This window comes from Mobula birostris, chromosome 9 (genome assembly GCF_030028105.1).
Source record: "Mobula birostris isolate sMobBir1 chromosome 9, sMobBir1.hap1, whole genome shotgun sequence".
Lineage (NCBI taxonomy): Eukaryota > Metazoa > Chordata > Chondrichthyes > Myliobatiformes > Myliobatidae > Mobula > Mobula birostris.
The window spans coordinates 154186784-154208859 of record NC_092378.1 but is presented as its reverse complement, the minus strand read 5'-3'; the positions used below and the strand labels follow the sequence as shown (position 1 = coordinate 154208859).

At 41.7% G+C, this 22076-nt stretch overlaps 1 protein-coding gene across 4 annotated transcripts in view; it reads left to right on the top strand.

Annotated features, from left to right (window-relative positions):
* tbc1d24 (TBC1 domain family, member 24) overlaps window positions 1–20837 on the top strand; it is an 83270-nt gene extending 62433 nt beyond the window's left edge. For all 4 annotated transcript variants that reach the window (XM_072269219.1, XM_072269218.1, XM_072269220.1 and 1 more), the window contains exons 5-7: window positions 9457–9552; window positions 15215–15479; window positions 16269–20837. In XM_072269219.1, the coding sequence (XP_072125320.1) occupies window positions 9457–9552; window positions 15215–15479; window positions 16269–16423 (516 nt within the window). In that variant the 3' untranslated portion in view covers window positions 16424–20837. The remainder of the gene's footprint in view (window positions 1–9456; window positions 9553–15214; window positions 15480–16268) is intronic.
* Window positions 20838–22076: the final 1239 nt, after the last annotated feature.

The following is a 22076-nucleotide window of genomic DNA, read 5'->3' as shown; positions in this document are numbered from 1 at the left end:
AGGAGGAGAGGTTGTCTAACTTAACTGATTGGGGTCTGTTAGTCAGAAAGTCCAAGGTCCAATTGCAGAGGGATGAGCCTGATACCAAGCTGGTGAAGTTTGGCAATCAGCTTGGAGGGGATCACGGTATTGAATGCCGAACTAAAGTCAATGAACAGCATTCTGATGTAAGAGTTGGGGCTGTCCAGGTGGGTCAGGGCAGAGTGAAGTGCTGTGGAGATGGTATCCTGTGATGGTGTTCCGCAGGTTTTAAGGCCACTTCTTTGGACATTATATGTCATTGATTTGGATGATGGAATTGATAGCTTTGTGGGTAAGCTTGTGGATAATACGAAGATAGGTGTAGGGGCAGGTAGTGTTAAGGAAGCAGGGAGTTTACAGAAGGACTTGGACAGATTAGGAGAACGGGCAAAGAAATGGCAAATGGGATAGTATCGAGAAGTGTAGGGTCCTGCACTTTGATAGAAGGAATAAAAGTATAGACAATTTTCTAAGTGGGGAGAGGACTAGAATACAAATGCAACATATAATGCTGAGGTTTTGTAAGGCTGCTGGAGTATTGCACTCAGTTTTGGGCAAGAATGTGCTGACATTGGATAGGCTTCAGAGAGAGTTCATGAAAATGACTCAAGAATGGAGGGCTTATTGTATGAGGAGCAATTGATGGCTCTGGTCTTTTACTTGCTGGAATTTAAAAGAATGAGGGGAGATCTCATTGAAACCTATCAAATGTTGAAAGGCCGAGACAGAGTGGATGTGGAGAGGATGTTTCTTATGGTGGAGGATTCTAGGGCCAGAGGGCACAGTCTGAGAATGGAGGGATGTCTATTTAGAACAGAGATGAGATTTCCTGGTGGAATTATCTTACTATTTCCAACCTGTCTTGAAACTTTTTTAAGTGGGATATTCTTTCATTATGGCTGGAAGGAGTGCCAGGGGTACTAAAAAGGATGATTTTCCTGCCTCTTTGGATTCTATTATGGAATTGCTGCAAAGTCATACACAAGAAGCCTCTGAGAAGTTTCAACTGAATTCAGCACTGAATTTAAACAAATAGATGGTAAATTGGACTCTATCCAACAAACTCTTAATGAACACAATAAATGTATTAAAAATAATGAGGAAAATTTGTTGGCTCTGGAAATGGAAGTGGATGAATTGCAGAAGCTTTGTGAAAAGCAATTGAAGTCCAACGAAAAGTTAAGACAGAAGATTATCAACCTAGAAAATAGAAATAGAAGGAACAACCTACAGGTTCTGGGTCTCGAAGAATTAATCGAAGGTAACCATCCTGTGGAGTTTTTTGCAAACTTTTTGCAAGAATTATTTCCAGAGATTTTGACGTCTGTGCCTATGATTGATCGAGTTCACAGATCTCCTGCGTGTAGACCTCCTAACGCTCAGAGACCAAGATCGGTAATAATCTGTTTTCAGGAATTTAAAACAAAGGAACCCTTAATTTGCGAATCTCGTCGAAGAGGCATGATTGACTATAATGGTCGCAAGATTAGTATTGTTGTAGATTATTTGCCTGAGGTTATGCAGGGATGTGTTAAATTCAAAGAAGTTATGGCCAAGCTTTTTAATATGGGTTTCAAGCCTTCCCTTTGCTACCCAGCCCAACTCAGAATCACACTTAAAAATGGTTCTTTCGAATGGTTCCGCTCGGCTGTTGAAACACAAAAGTTTTTAAAATCCGAAGGTTAAATCCAAAGGCTAACTGTTTAGTTTCTCCTTACGTGAAGACACAAGATTAAATTAGAAACTTTTAATTCGCAAATCCCGTCGAAGGGGCATGATTAGTTATAGGGTGGAATATTAAGATTCTCGAAGATTATTCACTTGAGGTTATGCAGGAGTGTGCTAAGTTTAAACAAGCTCTGTTGGAATTTTTTTAACAAGGATTTTAACCCGTCCCTTGGCTACCCAGTTTGACTGAGAATCTCATTAAAGATGGATCCTTTGAATTGTTTCATTTGAATGCTGAAGCACAAAGATTTTTTAAATTTGAAGGCTAATTGCTTAGTCTGTTTTTCCATGAAGATATAAGATTAATATTCAATGTCTATCTGTATGAATAATTGTATCCTTTACTTTTGGTAAACCTTTGTAACTAATTTCCCTTCGTATTTTTTAATACTATATTTTTGATATACGAGAATTGAATCTCTTGTTTGGGTATTATTTAGTCTAGGTTGGAATATAAATAACCTTGAAACTAATTGGAGCGATCACCAGGTTTTTTGGGGGTTGTCCGTAGTTTGTAGATGCTGACTTTCTATTGGTCGGTTTTCTTTGAGAGGTGGGTGGGGTTATGTTTTTTTTTCCCCCTCAGAAGCTGTTTTCGAATTTTTAGCCAACTTGTTGCTTGGTTACCATTTCTCAAGGTTTATGGCTTGGTTTTTAACTTGCATTTTAACCCTTCTTTTAAATAATATTAAAAATGGTCCAAACTATTAATTTACTCGGTTTTAATGTGAAAGGGTGAAATCACCCTGTTAAACGTAATAAGATTTTTGCTTATATTAAGAAATTTAAGGTCCCTATTATTTTTTTTTACAAGAAACTCACACACAAATGTGATAATCTACGTTTTTTTTAAGCTGTGGGAATCGACTTTGTTTTCACTCTTCTTTTCAGGCCAAATCTAGAGGAGTTTCGATTCTTATAGATAATACACTTTCCTTTGTCCAACATAAACTAGTGTTGAATACTAATGCAAACACGAGAAAATCTGCAGATGCTGGAATTTCAAGCGACACACATAAAAGTTGCCCAGGCAGCATCGATAAGAGGAGGTACGGTTGACATTTCAGGCTGAGACCCTTCGTCAGGACTAACTGAAAGAAGAGATAGTAAGAGATTTGAGAGGGGGAGGGGGAGATCCGAAATGATGGGAGAAGACAGGAGGGGGAGGGATGAAGCTAAGAGCTGGAAAGTTGATTGACAAAAGGGATATGAGAGGATCATGGGACGGGAGACCAAGGGAGAAAGGGGGTTGGGGGGAGCCCAGAGGATGGGCAAGGACAGAGGGAGAAAAAGAGAGAGAGAGAGAGAAAAAAATATATATATATAAAAATAATAATAAATAAATAACGGATGGGGTATGAAGGGGAGGTGGGACATTAACGGAAGTTAGAGAAATCAGTGTTCATGCCACAAGGTTGGAAGGTAACCCAGACGGAATATAAGGTGTTGTTCCTCCAACCTGAGTATGGCTTCATCTTGACGGTAGAGGAGGTCATGGATAGACATATCAGAATGGGAATGGGACGTGGAATTAAAATGTGTGGCCACTGAGAGATCCTGCTTTCTCTGGCGGACAGAGCGTAGGTGTTCAGCGAAACGGTCTGTCAGCCTGCGTCGGGTCCCACCAATATATAGAAGGCCACATCGGGAGCACCGGACGCAGTATATCACTCCAGCCGACTCACAGGTGAAGTGTCGTCTCACCTGGAAGGACTGTCTGGGGCCCTGAATAGTGGTGAGGGAGGAAGTGTAAGGGCATGTGTAGCACTTGTTCCGCTTACAAAGATAAGTGCCGGGAGGGAGATTGGTGGGAAGGGATGAGGGGGTCGAATGGACAAGGGAGTCATGTAGCTGTCAAAGTCCGTAGACAGCAGTAGGTAAGCTGTCTCCAGAGATAGAGCCAGAAAGGGAAGAGAGGTGTTGGAAATGGACCAGGTAAACTTGAGCGCAGGGTGAAGTTGGGGGCAAAGTTAATAAAGTCAACGAGCTCAGCATACGTGCAAGAAGCGCCAATGCAGTCGTCGATGTAGCGAAGGGAAAGTGAGGGACAGATACTAGTATGGGCTTGGAACATGGATTGTTCCACAAAGCCAACAAAAAGGCAGGCATAGCTGGGACCCATACGGGTGCCCATAGCTACACCTTTAGTTTGGAGGAAGTGGGAGGAGCCAAAGGAGAAATTATTAAGAGTAAGGACTAATTCTGCTAGACAGAGCAGAGTGGTGGTAGAGGGGAACTGGTTAGGTCTGGAATCCAAAAAGAAGCTGAGAGCTTTGAGACCTTCCTGGTGGGGATTGGAAGTATATAGGGACTGAACATCCATGAAAGTAAAGCGGTGGGGGGAAACTTAAAATCATTGAAAAATTTCAGAGCGTGGGAAGTGTCACGAACATAGGTAGGAAGGGATTGAACAAGGGGACTGCATTGGTACTGCTTCCTGCATGCATGCTGAGCTCATTGACTTTATTAACTTTGCCTCCAACTTTCACCCTGCCCTCAAGTTTACCTGGTCCATTTTCGACACATCCCTCCCCTTTCTGGATCTTTCTGTCTCTATCTCCTGGAGACAGCTTATCTACTGATGTCTACTGTAAGCCTACGGACTCTCACAGCTACCTGGACTAATACTCTTCTCACCCTGTCTCTTGCAAAGATGCCATCCCCTTCTCGTAATTCCTCCGTCTCCGCCGCATCTGCTCTCAGGATGAGGCTTTTCATTCCAGAACGAAGGAGATGTCCTTTTTTTAAAGAAAGGGGCTTCCCTTCCTCCACCATCACTCTGCTCTCAAACACATCTCTCCCATTTCACGCACATCTGGTCTCACCCCAACCTCCCGCCACCCTACTAGGAATAGGGTTTCCCTTGTCCTCACCTCCCACCCCACCAGCCCCCGGGTCCAACATATAATTCTCCGTAACTTCCGCCACCTCCAACGGGATCCCACCACTAAGCACATCTTTCCCTCCCCCCCTCTCTGCTTTCTGCAGGGATCGCTTCCTACGCAACTCCCTTGTCCATTCGTCCCCCCCCATCCCTTCCCACCAATCTCCCTCCGGGCACTTATCCTTGTAAGCGGAACAAGTGCTACACATGCCCTTACACTTTCTCCCTCACCACCATTCAGGTCCCCAGACAGTCCTTCCAGGTGAGGCGACACTTCACCTGTGAGTCAGCTGGGGTGATATACTGCGTCCAGTGCTCCTGATGTGGCCTTCTATATATTGACGAGACCTGACGCAGGCTGGGAGACCGTTTCACTGAACACCTACACTCTGTCCGCCAGAGAAAGCAGGATCTCTCAGTGGCCACACATTTTAATTCCACGTCCCATTCCCATTCTGATATGTCTATCCACGGCCTCCTGTACTGTCAAGATGAAGCCACATTCAGGTTGGAGGAACAACACCTTATATTCCGTCTGGGTAGCCTCCAAACTAGTGGCATGAACAGTGACTTCTCTAACTTCCATTAATGCCCCACCTCCCCTTCATACCCCATTCGTTATTTATTTATTATTATCATATATATTTTTTCTCTCTCTCTCTTTTTCTCCCTCTCTCCCTCCTTGCCTATCCTCTGGGCTTCCCCCTTCCCCCTTTCTTTCTCCCTAGGCCTCCCGTCCCATGATCCTCTCATATCCCTTTTGCCAATCAACTTTCCAGCTCTTAGCTTCATCCCTCCCTCTCCTGTCTTCTCCTATCATTTCGGATTTCGTGTAGACTGTCCGGTATGAGTTTCTTTAGAAACTAATTCTGTTAATAAATTTTCTATTATTTCTCTTCTTGGACCCTCATTTGCTTTATTTGTAAGTAAACTAACTGATAATTTAATAGTTAAGCATACTCTGAAGATCTGGATACAATTTAGAAAACATTTTAGTTTATTGAGATTTTCCCTTTCTAGTCCCATTCAGTCTAATTTTTTTTAAACCCTCCATAACTGATTTAGTCTTTAAAGAATGGGACAGGTTGGGTATTAAATGTTTTTGGGATCTGTTTGTTAGAGGAAATCTTTTTTCATTTGAGCAATTGTCAGCTAAATATAGCCTACCCAAAACTCACTTTTTTAGATATCTACAAATCAGAGACTTTCTAAGATCTCAATTATGCACATTTCCTATAAGATCAGATAAGAACTTACTAGACGTAATTTTTAACTTGACACCTTTTTATAATGGTTCAATGTCTAATATTTATGGTATGTTGCTGGAGACAAGGAATGTTCCTTTAGACAAAACTAAGAATCTCTGGGAACAAGATTTACAGACATCAATATCTGAGGAAACTTGGAATGAAATTTTTTAACTGGTTAATACTTCATCGCTATGTGCTCGCCATTCCTTCATACAATTTAAGGTGATACATAGAGTCCATATGACGAAAGATAAGCTATCTCATTTTTATTCAGCTATATCTCCCTACTGTGACAGATGCAATAATGGAGAAGCTTAATTAATTCATATGTTTTGGACTTGTCCATGTCTTGAAAAATATTGGAAGGAAGTTTTTCAAACTTTTTCTTTACTTTTCAAAGTCAATTTTAAACCTAATCCTCTGACGGCCCTATTTGGTATTGTTGCAGGACAAGATATCAAGTTGAAGACATTTGATTTACATGTTTTGGCCTTTAGTTCTCTTCTAGCTAGGAGGGCACTTTTGTTTAAATGGAAAGATGTTTCTTCTCCTACTCATGCTCAATGGTTATGCGACGTTATGTCATGCTTAGATTTAGAGAAGATTCGTCATTCAATTTCTGAATCTCGTCAAGACTTTCAAACACTGTGTGGACCCTTTCTGAATTATTTTCAAAACTTTCAAAATCCTTAATTCGTTGTTTAAATTTAGATGTTGGCTATTATTAATTTTTATTATACGAGAAGGTATTTTACCTACAGGCGCAACACACATAAAAGTTGCTGGTGAACGCAGCAGGCCAGGCAGCATCTCTAGGAAGAGGTACAGTCAACGTTTCAGGCCAAGACCCTTCGTCAGGACTAACTGAAAGAAGAGCTAGTAAGAGATTTGAAAGTGGGAGGGGGAGGGGAGATCCAAAATGATAGGAGAAGACAGGAGGGGGAGGGATGGAGCCAAGAGCTGGACAGGTGATTGGTAAAAGGGATATGAAAGGATCATGGGACGGGAGGCCCAGGTAGAAAGAAAGGGAGAGGGTGGAAGCCCAGAGGATGGGCAAGGGGTATAGTGAGAGGGACAGAGGGAGAAAAAGGAGAGAGAGAAAAAGAATGAACATATATACGTGAAGAAAAAATATATATATATATATAATAAATAACGGATGGGATACGAGGGGGAGGTGGGGCATTAACGGTAGAGGTTAGGTAGCCTCCAATCTGATGGCATGAACATTGACTTCTCTAACTTCCGTTAATGCCCCACTTCCCCTTCGTACCCCATCCTTTATTTATTTATTTATTTACATGCATACATATATATTCGTTTTCTCTCTCTCCTTTTTCTCCCTCTGTCTCTCTCACTATACCCCTTGCCCATCCTCTGGGCTTCCCCCCTCCCCCTTTCTTTCTCCCTAGGCCTCCCATCCTATGATCCTCTCATTATCCCTTTTGCCAATCAACTGTTCAGCTCTTGGCTCCATCCCTCCCCCTCCTGTCTTCTCCTATCATTTTGGATCTCCCCCTCCCCCTCCCACTTTCATATTTCTTACTAACTCTTCCTTCAGTTAGTCCTGACGAAGGGTCTCGGCCCGAAACGTCGACTGTTCCTCTTCCTGGAGATGCTGCCTGGCCTGCTGTGTTCACCAGCAACTTTTATGTGTGTTGCTTGAAATTCCAGCAGCTGCAGATTGCCTTGTGTTTGAGGTATTTTACTTTTTACTTTTCTCCTTAATAAACAGCTTTGTTCTTGGTAGGGGTTAGACTCTTTTTTTGTAATAAATTAGTATATTTCAATATAACTTTGACTAACCCACATGAATACGGGGTAATGAGATTGCTATTATGAATAGGTACAATGTAATTGGTAGTTGTTTTTTTCGACCTTTATATATACTGTACTTTCGTGTACTCTGTATTCTTCTATGTAGAAACTAATAAAAATATTGAAAAAGAGAACAGAGATGAGGAGGAATTTCTTTAGCTCTGAGAGTGGTGAAACTATGGAATTCATTGCTACAGTCAGCTGTGGAGGCCGTGTCATTGGGTGAATTTAAAGCAAAGGTTGATAGATTCTTGATTAGTCAGGACATGTAATGTCATGAGGAGAAGTTAAGAGAATAGGTTTGAGAAGGAAATGGATCAACCATGATGAAATGGCAGAGCAGACTTGATGGGCCATTGGGCTAATTCTGCTTCTATGTCTTATGGTCTTATTTTCGATCTCCCTAACATGTGCTGACTTGTCACCTTTCATTCAGCCAACGACAATGCTGTCAACAGCAATTGAATATGGCATTGGTTCTGTGCATAGCCACACAGTCATAAGTGTAAACTGAGCAGAGCAGGGGGCTAAGCACATAGCCTTGTGATACACCTGTGCTAATGGAGATTGTGGAGGAGATGTTGTTGCCAATTCAAACTGACTGGGGTCTGCAAGAAAGGGAATCAAGGATCCAATTGCACATGGAGGTATTGAGGCCAAGGTCTTGAAGTTTGTTTATTAATTTTGAGGGGATGATACTATTGAATGTGGAGCTGTAATCAACGAGGAGTATCGTGATGAATGCATCTTCACTGTCCAGATGTTGCAAGGTTCAGAAAAAAGCCAGTGAAATAGCACCTGCTCTGGACCTTTTGTGCCATTAGGCAAATTGGAGCAGATCCAAGTGGCTTCTCAGAGAGGAGTTGATAAGTTTCATCGCCTACTTCTCACGATAATCTTCAAGCTGAACTTGCACCAGAAAATGCAATGAATTACAAGAATCTTGATTCTGGAATATTGGGGTTCTGTAGGAGCAGACCTGAGACAATAAGAGCATAAGAGATGGAGCAGGAGGTTAAGATGAAGATGCTGGAGGAACTCAATGGGTCGCGCAGCATCCACGAAGGGAATAGGACAGGTGCTCCCACTGTAACCTTTTCTATGTTGGTGAGACCAGGCACAAACTAGATAACTGCTTTGCCAAGCACCTACACTCTGTCCACTGTTGCTGTCTGGAGCTCCTGGCTGCTAGCCATTTTAATTCTCCCCACTCCCACACTGATACTTCTGCCCAAACCTGTGTCCACTGCCTGCATGAGGCTAAACATAAAAATGTAGATATTCCATCTGTGGTGATAACCCTGTAAGGTGATTTGAGGAAAGTGTAGGGGGAATGTCAGAGGTAGTTTTTTTTTAAACAGAGTTGTAGGTGCATGGAACATGCTGCTAGGGGTGGTGGGAGAGTCAGGTACATTAGGGACATTCAAGAGACTCTGAGTAGGCACATAAATGATAGAAAAATGAAGAGCAATCTGGGAAGGAAAACTTCGATTCATTTTGGAGTATGCTAAAGGGCCTGTCCAATGACTCTGATGTGAATATACAAGGTATGAATGGTAGGTTTGAGAATGACACGTTAGTGGTGTTATAGGTGTGAGGCGACACAATAGCATAGTGGTTGGTATAGAGCACGCCACCATGTTCTGTGTTGTTCAGGAGAGAGCCAGAACAAGCTCTTGTCATCACTTGGGTTTAGGGTTATTGTAAATCTGGCGGGCCCTGGCTGAACCTGTCATTGTGTCCTTATGTTAACAGGTCTGTGGAGCCTACCTTTCAACTGACTGGAGAGAAAGAAAGCGAGAAGGAAACAAGCTGAGCTATTTTGGCACAGGGGAATGCTTTGTGTTCAAGGTATGACAGTCAATTCCTTTTTGCTATTACTGCATTATTTTTGGCTCCTTGCTTCTGATAGGCCAGAAATTTATGCTAACTCAGCTTTGGCACGTAAGTGGCACCATGACAAACAGCAAGTGTTTGCTAAAGCAGCATTGTCTGACTACACATTCTCTGTAAGTGTACTGTATCAGTAGAATGGATTGTCCTTGAAATTTCTTGAATATTATGCCCTTGGGTTTAACAAACACTAAATGCTGTTAGTTAATATAATTTTTTTAGCTCCTAACTGATTAAAATTGCCATCATTTTCCAATATGTTGTTCCATTGGAAAAGTTGAACTTTGTATTAACTATCACGGTTTTTCACTTTAATCTTCTATACAGTAAGTACTGACCATGAGGCTTTCTGATAGATCTATCTGCTGGTTATTCTACAGTCTGTAGTTTACATTGGTTTGACTGTTTTAAAAATTGGAGTTGAGTTATTGTCACAAACACGAGGAAACCTGCAGATGCTGGAATTTCAGGCAACACACATAAAAGTTGCTGGTGAACGCAGCAGGTCTAGGAAGAGGTACAGTTGACATTTCGGGCCGAGACCCTTCGTCAGGACGAACTGAAAGAAGAACTAGTAAGAACTAGTATTTGAAAGTGGGAGGGGGAGATCTGAAATGATAGGAGAAGATAGGAGGGGGAGGGATGCAGCCAAGAGTTGAGTTATTGTTTTGTGATTTGTATAAATAATTTGGATAAAAATTTAAGTGAACTGATTAGTAAGATTTACAGACAACACAAAAATTGTTAGAATTGTAGGTGATGAGGAAGGTTGTCAAAGGATTCAGTGGGATACAGATCACTTGGAAATGTGGACAGGGAAATGACAGATGGAGTTTAATCCAGACAAGTGCAGCTGTTCACATTGGGAGGTCAAATGCAAGAGGAAAGATTGCAGTAAATGGCAGGATACTTGGGAGCATTGATGTACAGAGGGATCTTGGGGTGCAAGTATATAGGGCCCTGAAAGTGACCACACAATTGGATAAGGAAGCAAATAAAGCAAATGGTCTTTGCCTTTATCATTTGGGGTGTTGAGTACAAAAATCATGTTGCAGCTGATCAAAGTTCAACTTTATTATCAAAATATGTATACCATATATAACCTTGAGATTCATCTTCTTGCAGGCAGCCACAAAGCAAAGAAACACAACAGAATTCACTAAAAAGCACACGTCACAAGACTGCCACTTATCCAATTCGCAAAAGAGGATAAATTACGCAGATAATTTTTTAAAAAGTAAACAAAAGCAAATTGAACTTGAACTGTTCCTGTTCCTGTCTATACTTTCCACAGTATTCTTACGAGGTGCAGAAAGCTAGAGGGAAATGATAATACAAAAACTTATTTATGTAACATTTTTAATGTATCAAAATATCCGAGGGTCTTCACAGGAGTGTTGCACAAGAAGGCAAAGCAGGAGTAGACCAGCCATCCTTCAGCGCTTCCCCACCATTCAATATAATTATGACTGATCTATGCTGATCTGAACTCCCATAATACCTCAAATTTCTGATCGTGCAAAATTCGTCCATCTCTGTCTTAGTTATTTCTAACGATCCACTCAGGCACAAAATTCCAGAGCCTCACTGCCCTGTGTGAAGACATTTCTTCAGCCTCAGTTATAACTGACAGACCCCTTATATTCTAGCTCTGTTGCCTTGTTTGTGACTCTCCTGTTAGGGAAAACTTGCAACATTCCTTAGGAACAAGAAAAAAACTGCAGATGCTGTAAATCCCAGCAACACACACAAAATGCTGGAGGAAGTCAACAGGCCAGGCAGCATCTATGGAAAAGAGTACAACTGACATTTCGGGCTGAGACCCTTCATCAAGACTGGAGAAAAAAAGAAGATTTAAAAGGTGGGAAGAGGGGAGGGACAAGGTGACAGGTAAAACCAGGAGGGGAAGGGGTGAAGTAAAGAGCTGGGAAGTTGATTGGTGAAAGAGATACTGGACTGGAGAAGGGGAACTTTAATAGAGGACAGAAGGCCATGGAAGAAAGAAAAGGGGGGAGATGCACCAGAGGGAGGCGATAGGCGGGCAAGGAGATGAGGTGAGAAAGGGTAAAAGGGATGGGGAATGATGAAGGTGAAGGTGCGGGGTATTACTGGAAGTTCGAGAAATCGATATTCATGCCATCAGGTCAGAGGCTACCCAGACAGAATATAAGATGTTGTTACTCTAACCTGAATGTGGCCTTGTCACGGCAGTAGAAGAGGCCATGGATTGATATAACAGAATGGGAATAGTAAGTGGAATTAAAATGGGTGGCCACTGGGAGATCCCACTTCTCCTGGCAGACAGAGCGTAGGTGCTCAGCGAAGCAGTCTCCCATTCTACGTCAGGTCTCACCGATATACAGGAGGCCACACCGGGAGCACCGGACACTGTATATGACACCAACAGATTCACAGGTGAAGAGTCACCTCACCTGGAAGGACTATTTGGGGCTCTGAATGATAGTGAGGGAGAGGAGGCAATTGATTGATATATTGGAATGGGAATAGGAAGTCCTACTCATGTGACTCCCTTGTCCATTCGTCCCTCCCCACTGATCTCCCCCCGGCACTCATCCTTGCAAGTGGAACAAGTGCTACACCTGCCCTACACCTTCTCCCTCACTATCAATCAGGGCCTCAAACAGTCCCTCCAGGTGAGTCAACACTTCACCTGTGAGTCTGTTGGTGTCATGTACTGTGTCTGGTGCTCCCGGCGTGGCCTCCTGTACATTGGTGAGACCTGACATAGATTGGGAGACCGCTTCACTGAGCACCTACGCTCCGTCTGCCAGAAGAAGCAGGATCTCCCAGTGACCATCCATTTTAATTCCACTTCCCATTCCCATTCCCATTCCAATACATCAACCCATGGCCACCTCTACTATCGCGATGAGGCTGCACTCAAGTTGGAGGAACAACACCTTATATTCTGTCTGGGTAGCTTTCAACCTGATAGCATGAACATTGACTTTTGGAACTTCCTGTAATGTCCCGCCCCCTTCCTCTTTTCTCTCTCTCACCTTATCTCCTTGCCTGCCATCGTGTCCCTCTAGCGCTCCTCCCTCCCCCCTTTTCTTAGTTCCATGTCTTCTGTCCTCTCCTCTCCTATTAGATTCCCCCTTCTCCAGCCCTGTATCTATTTCACCAATTAACTTCCCAGCTCTTTACTTCACCCCTCCCCTTTCTGGTTTCACCTATCACCTTGTGTTTCTCTCTCCCCTCCTTCACCTTTTAAGTCTATTCCTCTTTTTTTTTCCCCTCCGGTCCTGATGAAGGGTCTTGGCCCAACATGTTGACTGTACTCTTTTCCATAGATGCTGCCTGGCCTGCTAACATCCCTTAGGAGCTTGTATGTTTGAGTACAGTTGCCCCTCATTCTTTTAAACTCAAAGGAATACAGATTCAAAATAAAGAAGGGACACTTTTTTTAATTGTATTTATGTAGAAATACAATGTGGAACAGACTGTTTCAGCCCAACAATCCGTACCAACCAGCAACCCACCAGCTTAATCACAGGACAATTTACAATGACCAGTGAACCTATTATTCATTATGCTCCTGTGGTACCGTCACGACAAGAACTATTAGAACAGATGACATACAGATTTTTTCATAATTATTGCATCTGCGACAAAGCTACTAATCATTTGGACAAATATTGAGTAATAAAGAAAAGCCAACACAGAATCATTAAAGACAAGCCATGCTAGCCATAGTTTTCCAAATGTGCATTCATTTAATCTCATAGTTTTGCTATTTGTTTTGGTAATACAGTGGATTCAGATTAGTTAGGTCTTGGTTAATTGGGGCAGCCACTTATTTGAGACAACTCTTTAAGAACAAAAACCAGTAAGAAAATAACCGTTATTTCCTTCATCTATTTGAGACACTGCCCAGCTTAATTAGTACAGGAAACTGTTGCTGAACAGCCAACTAGTGTCAGTTGTGTGCACTTGTGTAGCTGTTAGATACTTCTCTGTACTTGGGGTGAACAATTTTAAATAGCGGCAGTTACATTTGTTTGTGTTCAGAAAAAGTGATTTTTGTCACTGTTAGTTATTGAGAAATAAGCAGTAAGACAATTCAGAAATACTGGAACGTCTACAGATGCTGGAAATCCGAAGCAATGCACGCAAAATGCTAGAGGAACTCAGCAAGTCAGGCAGCATCTGTGGAAATGAATAAACAGTCGTTGTTTTGAACTGAGACCCTTTTTCAGGATTGGAAAGGAAAGGGGAAGATGCCAGAAGATAAAGTTGGGAGAGGGTGTGCTACTGGACCCAGACTTCTGAAGTCGAGAGGGTGGAACTGCCTCAGTTTCTGAGACCTCCATCTGCCAGAGTTGACCATGGATATTGCAAACTTGCTGTCCAGATACACAAGCCTAGGCAGTACAATATGGAGAGCCAGCCGTTGCCCACATAGTAAACTCCCCCTCTCCATGCATCTGATGAATCCAAAGGAACAGCAGAGACCAGTATCATTTGATACCAACAGCGTCGCAGGAGTTGCCAGTCAGCATTGAACTCAATGTAGGACTGCCTTAGGGACTCCAGCTCCGGATTTTTCCCTCGAGGTTTACTCCCGAAGCCTTCCCCATGAATGGGTATAGCCACAAGGCAGCGGAGGTTTGAGATCAGGTTCCTTCTCCTAGATGAGCTGACAACCACGGCCTACGAGCCCCATCTGCCTGAAGCGACTGGTTTTAAGGTGCCAGTAGCTTGCCTCTGTACCTTCTGTCAGTAGAAATGGTTCCGCTGGGCTTGGTAGCTAAGCCACACGTGAAGGCCAAGAGCTAGACTTGGTCATCAGAGGCTATTTGAGGTGCACGCCTTTGGAGCATTTAATAAGTAGTGGGAGCTTATCCCCATTACCACCCCCCAGCTATAACAACCTTAAGGATCCAGTACAGTTCTACTTTTAAAAACTCTCCCACTCAGGTTTCTTGTCGTTGTCAGATATGACTGACAACCACCAGTAGTATTGGTAGTGTTCTAATTTGTTTCCTTTAAATACATAATTTGTTACTCAGTTAAATGGTAGTTTGTCTTTTTGTTTTACTTTTTTAACTACTTCCATGAAACTTTGGCTAATTGGGACAGCAGCTTAATTGGGCCAAAGCATATTGGTCCCTGTGTGTCCCATTTAGCCGGAATCCACTGTATCTCTAACATCCCTCAAATGTTTTATTATATTTACAATGCTATATGGTTAATGCAAGGCAATATAATTTTAAGGTGATTGGAGGAAAGTATGGGGGATGTCAGAGGTAGATTATTTAATAGAGTGATGGGTACATGGAATGTGCTGCCGGGATGATAGTAGAGGCAGGCACATAGGGTCTCTGTGACTCTGGCTGAAAGAAAAATGGAGTGCTATATGGGAAGGAAGGGTTGAATTGATTTTGGAACAGTTTAAAAGGTTAGCACAACATTGTGGGCCAAAGGGCCTGTACGGTACTGTGTTCTATATAAATGCTTGTGTCGTTGTGTCTCTTAGTCATCCAGTAAAGCCAATGCAGGACTAGAAACAGACCCTTTGAAGTCACTGGGAATCAAAATCATTTTGTCATTCTTTGTCTCTGTCTTATATAGCAATTGTAATGTTTGTTACTCCTAGCTGCAGCCTGAAATGGTGCGATATGAATGGGTTATCATTAAGCATCCCGAGCTGGAAACAGCTAAAGGCTGCTCAGACTCGTTTGCAGATTCACCAGAGCAGCCCAGTGTTTTGGATGCTGAATCCTGTAAAGAGCGGGGTTTACTTGCTTCCCATGAAGACCCCTCAGACAGATTATCACCTTTTCTTGCTACTCGTCACTTCAGCTTGACCACCAAAGCCACGTCCATGTTCATGGCCGGAAATCCAGACTCCATTATAGTTGGTAAGTGAGGTCAAGATGATGGTAACTGTTTTGTCTGTTAATTATTCTAGATAGCCCCATTGAATCCAGCCTTTAAATATCTGATTTCTTCCAGTCACATACAAGGCACTTGACCAGCAAGGCAGTTAAAATTAGAATCAAATCTGTAGCCCCTCCCTGCTTCCTCCATTGATTTCTTTAATGCAGAATATTTCCAGCACATTGAATGCCCCAGCCAAAGGTATAATTATTAATAATAATAGTTATAGAGCACTTTTCATATAATGTAGTTCAAAGTACTTTACAACAGGATAGAGTGCAAACATGAAAATAAAAGACAAAAATTTTAGTTAAAAGCAGGGTTAAATAAATAGGTTTTGAGCTGCTGTTTAGAAGTGTCAACTGACCTGCATCCCTCATAGTTTGAGGCATTGAATTCCACAGTTGAGTGTGGTGCAGAAAAAGCTAACCTGCCAATTATCGTTTGAAGGGAGATTGGTCTTTTTCCGCCAGTCTCTTAAATTAAAACAGGGAGCTCAAGCAGGACTATAAAATAAAAGTGAATCTGTGATGTACTCCAGTCCCAGACCATTGAGAGTTTTAAAAACAAGTCAGAGAACTTTAAAATTGATTCTAAAAGATACAGGAAGCCAATGCCGAGTGGTTAGAACAGAAGTGATATGCTTGATATGTAACAACAGATAATTATTCCTCCTCCCTACACCATTACAAATTTTTAAAAAGCTTGCTTTTAAGTTAGCTAAGCTTGTCATTGAGAAACTAAAGTGTTACTATTGCCTCTCCCACCAGGTGGTGGTGGCTGTCCTGCATTGTACATCGATGAGAACCTGAATCACGGCACAACTGGACACTCCAGTACCTTTGACAACCTTCCTCTGTGCTCGGAGACTTTTCAGATCAGTACACTGGAAGTGTGGGGCTTCCAGGACAATGTTTCCAATTGAAGGCATCTTTGGGATGTATCCTGTCTTATGGAATCTCTACAATCATATCATGCTTATTTTTTGTGTAGACTCTGGATTCCTGCTAAGATATTTGTTAGTGCAGTATTATTTTTGCTTCAAACTCCATTGAGTCAGAAGTGTTGGAATGAGGCAATCTCCTGTGAGGAGGAAGAAACAAAGTCCACCATGATGGTGCTCAAAAAACTAAAAATAACAGCAGCTGTTGGAGATCTAAATTAAAAACAAACTTGGAGATATCAGTTAACTTTTTGAGGAGAGAGAAACAGCTAATGATAAGTTTTGATCTGAAGTGTTAATTTTGTTCCTCTTTCTATAGATGCTGACTACCTGTGTTTTCTGTTTTTGTTTCATCTATATAATACCATCTGTATATTTCTGACTTCATGCCAGTTTCACCTATCATGAACCTATCGGTAGCAAAAGATCTAACCTCGTGGATCCAGATTGGTCACTCTGTAAGGATGTGATGCACCATTATGTGAATTAGCTCTGCGTTTCAGTTGTATTACAAGAACAAGCTAGAAATTTATCCTTGCTCATGTGCATGATGCAAGAGCATTTGCGACTTGTACTTCACTTCTGACTTCAGTGGAACTGAACTTCAGATGTAGTGTTTAGTGAGCAAAACTACCCATGTGCTTGGGACAAACTTCTAATCCTTACCATCTTTCTAAATGTATAATTATATATATTCATTTATTAAGTTGCAATGAGGATTGAAGTACCTATGTGCACATTATCAGATTGTAACCCATTCTGTGCTCTAGTGATGTGGGAGACTGTTTAAGTGCAGTCTGGGTCATAATGAACAACAAACAATCTGCTAGAAGAACTCAGCAGGTCAAGCAGCATCTGTGGAAGGGAAGGAATGTTGACATTTTGGGTTGAAAACCTGCCTCAAGATTTCCTTTCCTCTCACAGTTGCTGTCTAACCACGGAGTTCTTCCAGAGGATTGTTACTGCAGGTTCCAGTCTGCAGTTTCTTGTGACTCCTGGGTCACAGCGAGGTTAGGATACTGCTTGTGGGGAGCTGCCAACCGGAGAAAACAGGTTAATTAATGCACAGTGCTAGAAACAAGATTTTGTTTTTTAGTCAAATTTATGCACATCTCCATAAGCTTTTCTTTTTCATTTATCATTTCAGTATTGTTTCAAATTGCACTTTTCAAGCTAAATGCAGATGGGAGAACAATCTTTCTTATCAAGTGCACTATTTTACTTTGATGAGATGTCTTTGCATGCTGCAGGTTAAGCTCGTTCATCTTCCATACCAATTACTGCCCTCAGCTAACCCAAATAGTTGTGCAGATTCTATCGCAAGAAACAGCTATTCCTATAAATCAACAGAGAGGGCACGACCTAATTGAATTTCCCTTCCCTCTTTAAAGCCAACTTTGGCAGCTATTGCTGGCAAGCTGGGGATTGGTTCATTAGTGCTGGCATCAGTGCACCTGGCACCTCAACACGATTGGCATGGCTGATTCTAGAATCCAACAGTGCATATCGTAAATGGTTTTAAGGATATTCAATCTCCATTAGAATCACAAATGTGTGCACAACTAAGTTTTTCCCCGTTCAGTATTCTACATAATGTATGACAATTCTCAGTGTTACTATCAAACTCTTGGAAGCACCTACTTGTTTGTTTACAAGAACTGAATGCAATGTGTCCTGTATATTGTCTGGCTACATTCTCATATCACAACCAGAAGGTTGAGATTCATTCAGAAACTTGCTACACCCCAGCCAGGCACAATAAAGTGTAAGCGGCCTCTTTGAGCAGGTAAAAATCCTTTAACATAAATCTTAAGAGATAACCTTTTGACCAACTTAAATCAAAGAGATGGTTGTGGGCTTAACTAATTTTTTTATGGTGCCCCATTTAAGAGTAGCGTTTACCTGTATCATTTTTTTCCCTCTGTTAGCAATGTAAGAATTCCAGTGTTCCAACAATTGTGGAAAGGAGTTGGAATGTCAGTTGTGACACATTTTTATGCTCAAAGCCACTGGCCGTTACTAGCAATCATGCACTTAAAAACTGGCCATGTCCACTATTTTAGTGAAAGAGTTATCATGCTTAAAATAAATGGATTAAATATTAGATAGATAAAGGTTCATCAGTTGTGCCTACACATTTGCACAGAGCATAGCTCAGGGCCACAACTTCCATCTTTCTCCTTGGTCATTTTTTTTCTCCCTTGAGGTGTTCTAGGGATATTAGCAGATTGGACATCAAGTTACTGCTTGACTCCCACAGGCTACCATAATTCCTGGCAAAAGATTGTTCATGTTTAAGATCAACCTTTCAAAACTACTTGTGTAGAAAAAGTTTATAAAACAATATATATATAACCTCCCAGATGGCAAAAATCCAAACTAGATCATTAAATTAAATAATGATAACATTTGTTAACTGGACACTTAATGTTATATGGTCCTAAAACCAATGACAAGTAAGTGACAAAGTGGGGGCATAAAAATGGTGAGCTTGTTCTTCAGTGCAGGAAGTTATTGAGGACTAAACCACTGATAGCTGCTACACTAATTTAGATAAAGAAGAAAAAGCCCTTAAAGCAACCATTGCTACATGAGGCCACTTACGGCTTGGAGTCAGTTTTACAGAAGCTGCTGTTTTTGTTCACAAGCTCACCTGTTTTAAAGGGCTCCTGTTACCAGTGCTTATGGGTGAATTGTGTCCATTTGGATTAAACTAAGTTTACAGAATATTGACTTCATCTTTGGAAGCAAGTTTTGTAGAACACACCCTGAGTTAGAGTATTTTTCAAGTCCTGTAGAGCGCACCCTGAACTAGAGCATTTATCTTTTGCGTGGAATTTACAAGTTGAATAACCATGAAATCATTCCAAGATCGCCAGTTGAGGCATACAGTTTCAGGACTCTGGGACAGTGCAATTGTTGCCTTCCACAAGAGAGGTCATATTTTGGGTAAGTGCAATATTTTTTTAAATTGGTGAACCATATCATTGGAACCTGAGCTGTGCATTAATGTAAGATGTTTGTAAATATCTGTGTTCCAGCCATCTATCTGGCAGTGGTTGGGCTGTTCTTGCAAAAACAGCAGGCACACAGCAAGGCAGCTGAGGGCAAAATAGGGGCAACTGTTTACTTTCACGTTCAAATCTTTGTAAATATCTCCATGTAACTGTGGCTTTGTACTTGTAATCCATTATGATGCATTTCTGTTGAGAAAGTGGTCTATAGTCAAGGAGAATATCTTTGGTAGATGATATTAGACTTGTATATTGTATTTAAGTATTGCGGCCACCAGTGTGTATTTTTCAATGCTAGTGAGAAAAGGCTTAATTGTATCAGGGTAGCTGAAGCCTTCAGTAGTTTGGAGGTGCTGTCACGTTGTTGTAGTTTCGTTTGTGTAAGTGCTGTTTTTATGGTTCCGTTATCGTTCAGCCACTGCAGCCAGAACCCACCTTTCAGTAAGGCTCCTGATCGCTCTGTGCCTGTGGTAGCATTGAGCATCATCAAGCACTGACTGGTGGCACGCATGCACACTGTCCCCACACCAAAAGCAAGGAAGAAATCTTCATTTCTGAAGTCCCTTGTGTGGTGGATGGAGAAGTAGCACTAATTGCCCTGTACACTAAGTGAAAGGTGGAAGCAATGATATGATCCACCATCCCTGTAGACAAGAGATGCTCACAACCCCAACAATGTGTTGATGTTTATTATGCTTTAAAAGAATGTGATTAATCATATCTTCAACAATTTAATATTGCCTAAGGTTAATGAGAAATTTGTGAATATTCCATATAAGTGTATCAGTCTAGCTCTGTTTTCTTCCCCTTAATTTGCTTCTTGACATACTCAATTCCATATGTGATAGACCTTCGTACTATAAAGGGGAAAAAGAAACTTACTTCTTGGTGCTTTCATTATGGTATGGATATGCAGTGTAATATCTGTAAGTGTCACTGAGTTACAGGTTCTGAAAAGTAAAAACATATCCAGCACGTCTGTTGTGACACTTTGATAGGCATGGATACAACTCCATTTTATCAGACTTGGGTTCTGAGAATCTCGGTCTCCCTCAACAAAGCGGGCCACAGTGCAGTGTGTAACACTCTGTTCACAGGTGGCTGTATAAACTGCAGTTGTACTGACCCAGGTGAAGGCAACAAGAACCACTCCACCCACAGCTTTGGGAAGCTGTCAAGTTTCTATATCATAGCCATGAACATGAAACCCCCATAAACTTACCAGGCCGTTAAGTACTCTGGGCCATTTGAAAAAGGGACGGGTATCTGAAAGTCTCTCCATTTTAAATGTGCTCATGTGTAAAATAAGTTACCAGCTCAAAGAGGAAAGATGTATCGTCCTTGTGGAATCTCATTGTGCAATAAAGTGTGTGTAAACCAAAGCTTGTGTAACTGAAATTTATGGAAGTTTCAGTCTCCTCTTGTGAGACCAATGCTTAATATTGTGAAAAAGCTGATCAAATTATACTTCACCCTCACAAGAGCAGGACTGGTGGGAGAGACTAGTGGAATGAGGTCTATTGAATGGGTTTTGTGTTTTTTTTCCCTCATCTCTTCATTGTTGATGCAGATGGTCTAGCGGTTCTGTCTTGTCCTCCCCAATGATACAGAACAGGCTCAGTGAGCTGAATGGTGTAATTCTGCTCCTGTGTCTTTATAAGACCATTCCATCATGGCTGAGTTATCATGTTGGGAATGGGATGTGAAATTTACAATGATTGGCCTCCGGACCAACACACCACCGGTTCTTTCTGGGGCTTGCTGTGAACTATTGGCTACTACAATGGAGGCGGTGCTGCAAAAAGTGTAGCCTGACACATAAAACAGCTACATAACTGACTCATTCTCAAAATGTAAATCCAGCAGAGATTCTATCAGTGGCTCTGACCAGCTGGAAGTGATGTTCCTCCCTGCAATTCTCCATGGGTCCAGTGGAGGGAGCAATGCAATCAGTGAAGGAAAAGCTGCTGTCCAGTGTAGTTTGAAGCAACTTGCTCAGTTCCTGGATCCTGCCTGGTATGTGGATCAGTCCTTACCATGTGGGAGATTCCCATTTCTTTATTTTATTTAGATACAGTGCAGAACCACACAGCCCAGCAACCCACCTATTTAACCCTAAACTTATCGCAGGATAATTTACAATGACTAGCTAACCTACCAACTGATATGTCTTTGGACTGTGTAAGGAAACCAGACCACCCAACAGAAATCCACAGAGTCACAGGGAGAATGTACAACACCTTACAGGATGTGGACTACAAATTACACTGGGATATAGAAAATGCATGTCAAAAGGGCAATGTTACAAGAGTCAATGTGGATTTCAATATGCAGGTAGATTGCCAAGAGAGAGAATTTGAAGAATGCCTACAAGACAGCTTTTTAGAGCAGCTAGAAGTTGAACCCACTAGGGAAAAGGCCATTCTGGATTGGGTGTTGTGTATCTGAAATTATCTGTATGCATGGCATGCAAAACAAAGGTTTTTCACTGTACTTCAAAGTGCATTTATTTTTGAAATGTATGTATACTATACACAACCTTGAGATTCGTCTCCTTGCAGGCAGGCACAAAACAAAGAAACCTAAAAGCACCCATTAAATAAACAGAAGATTGCTAAACA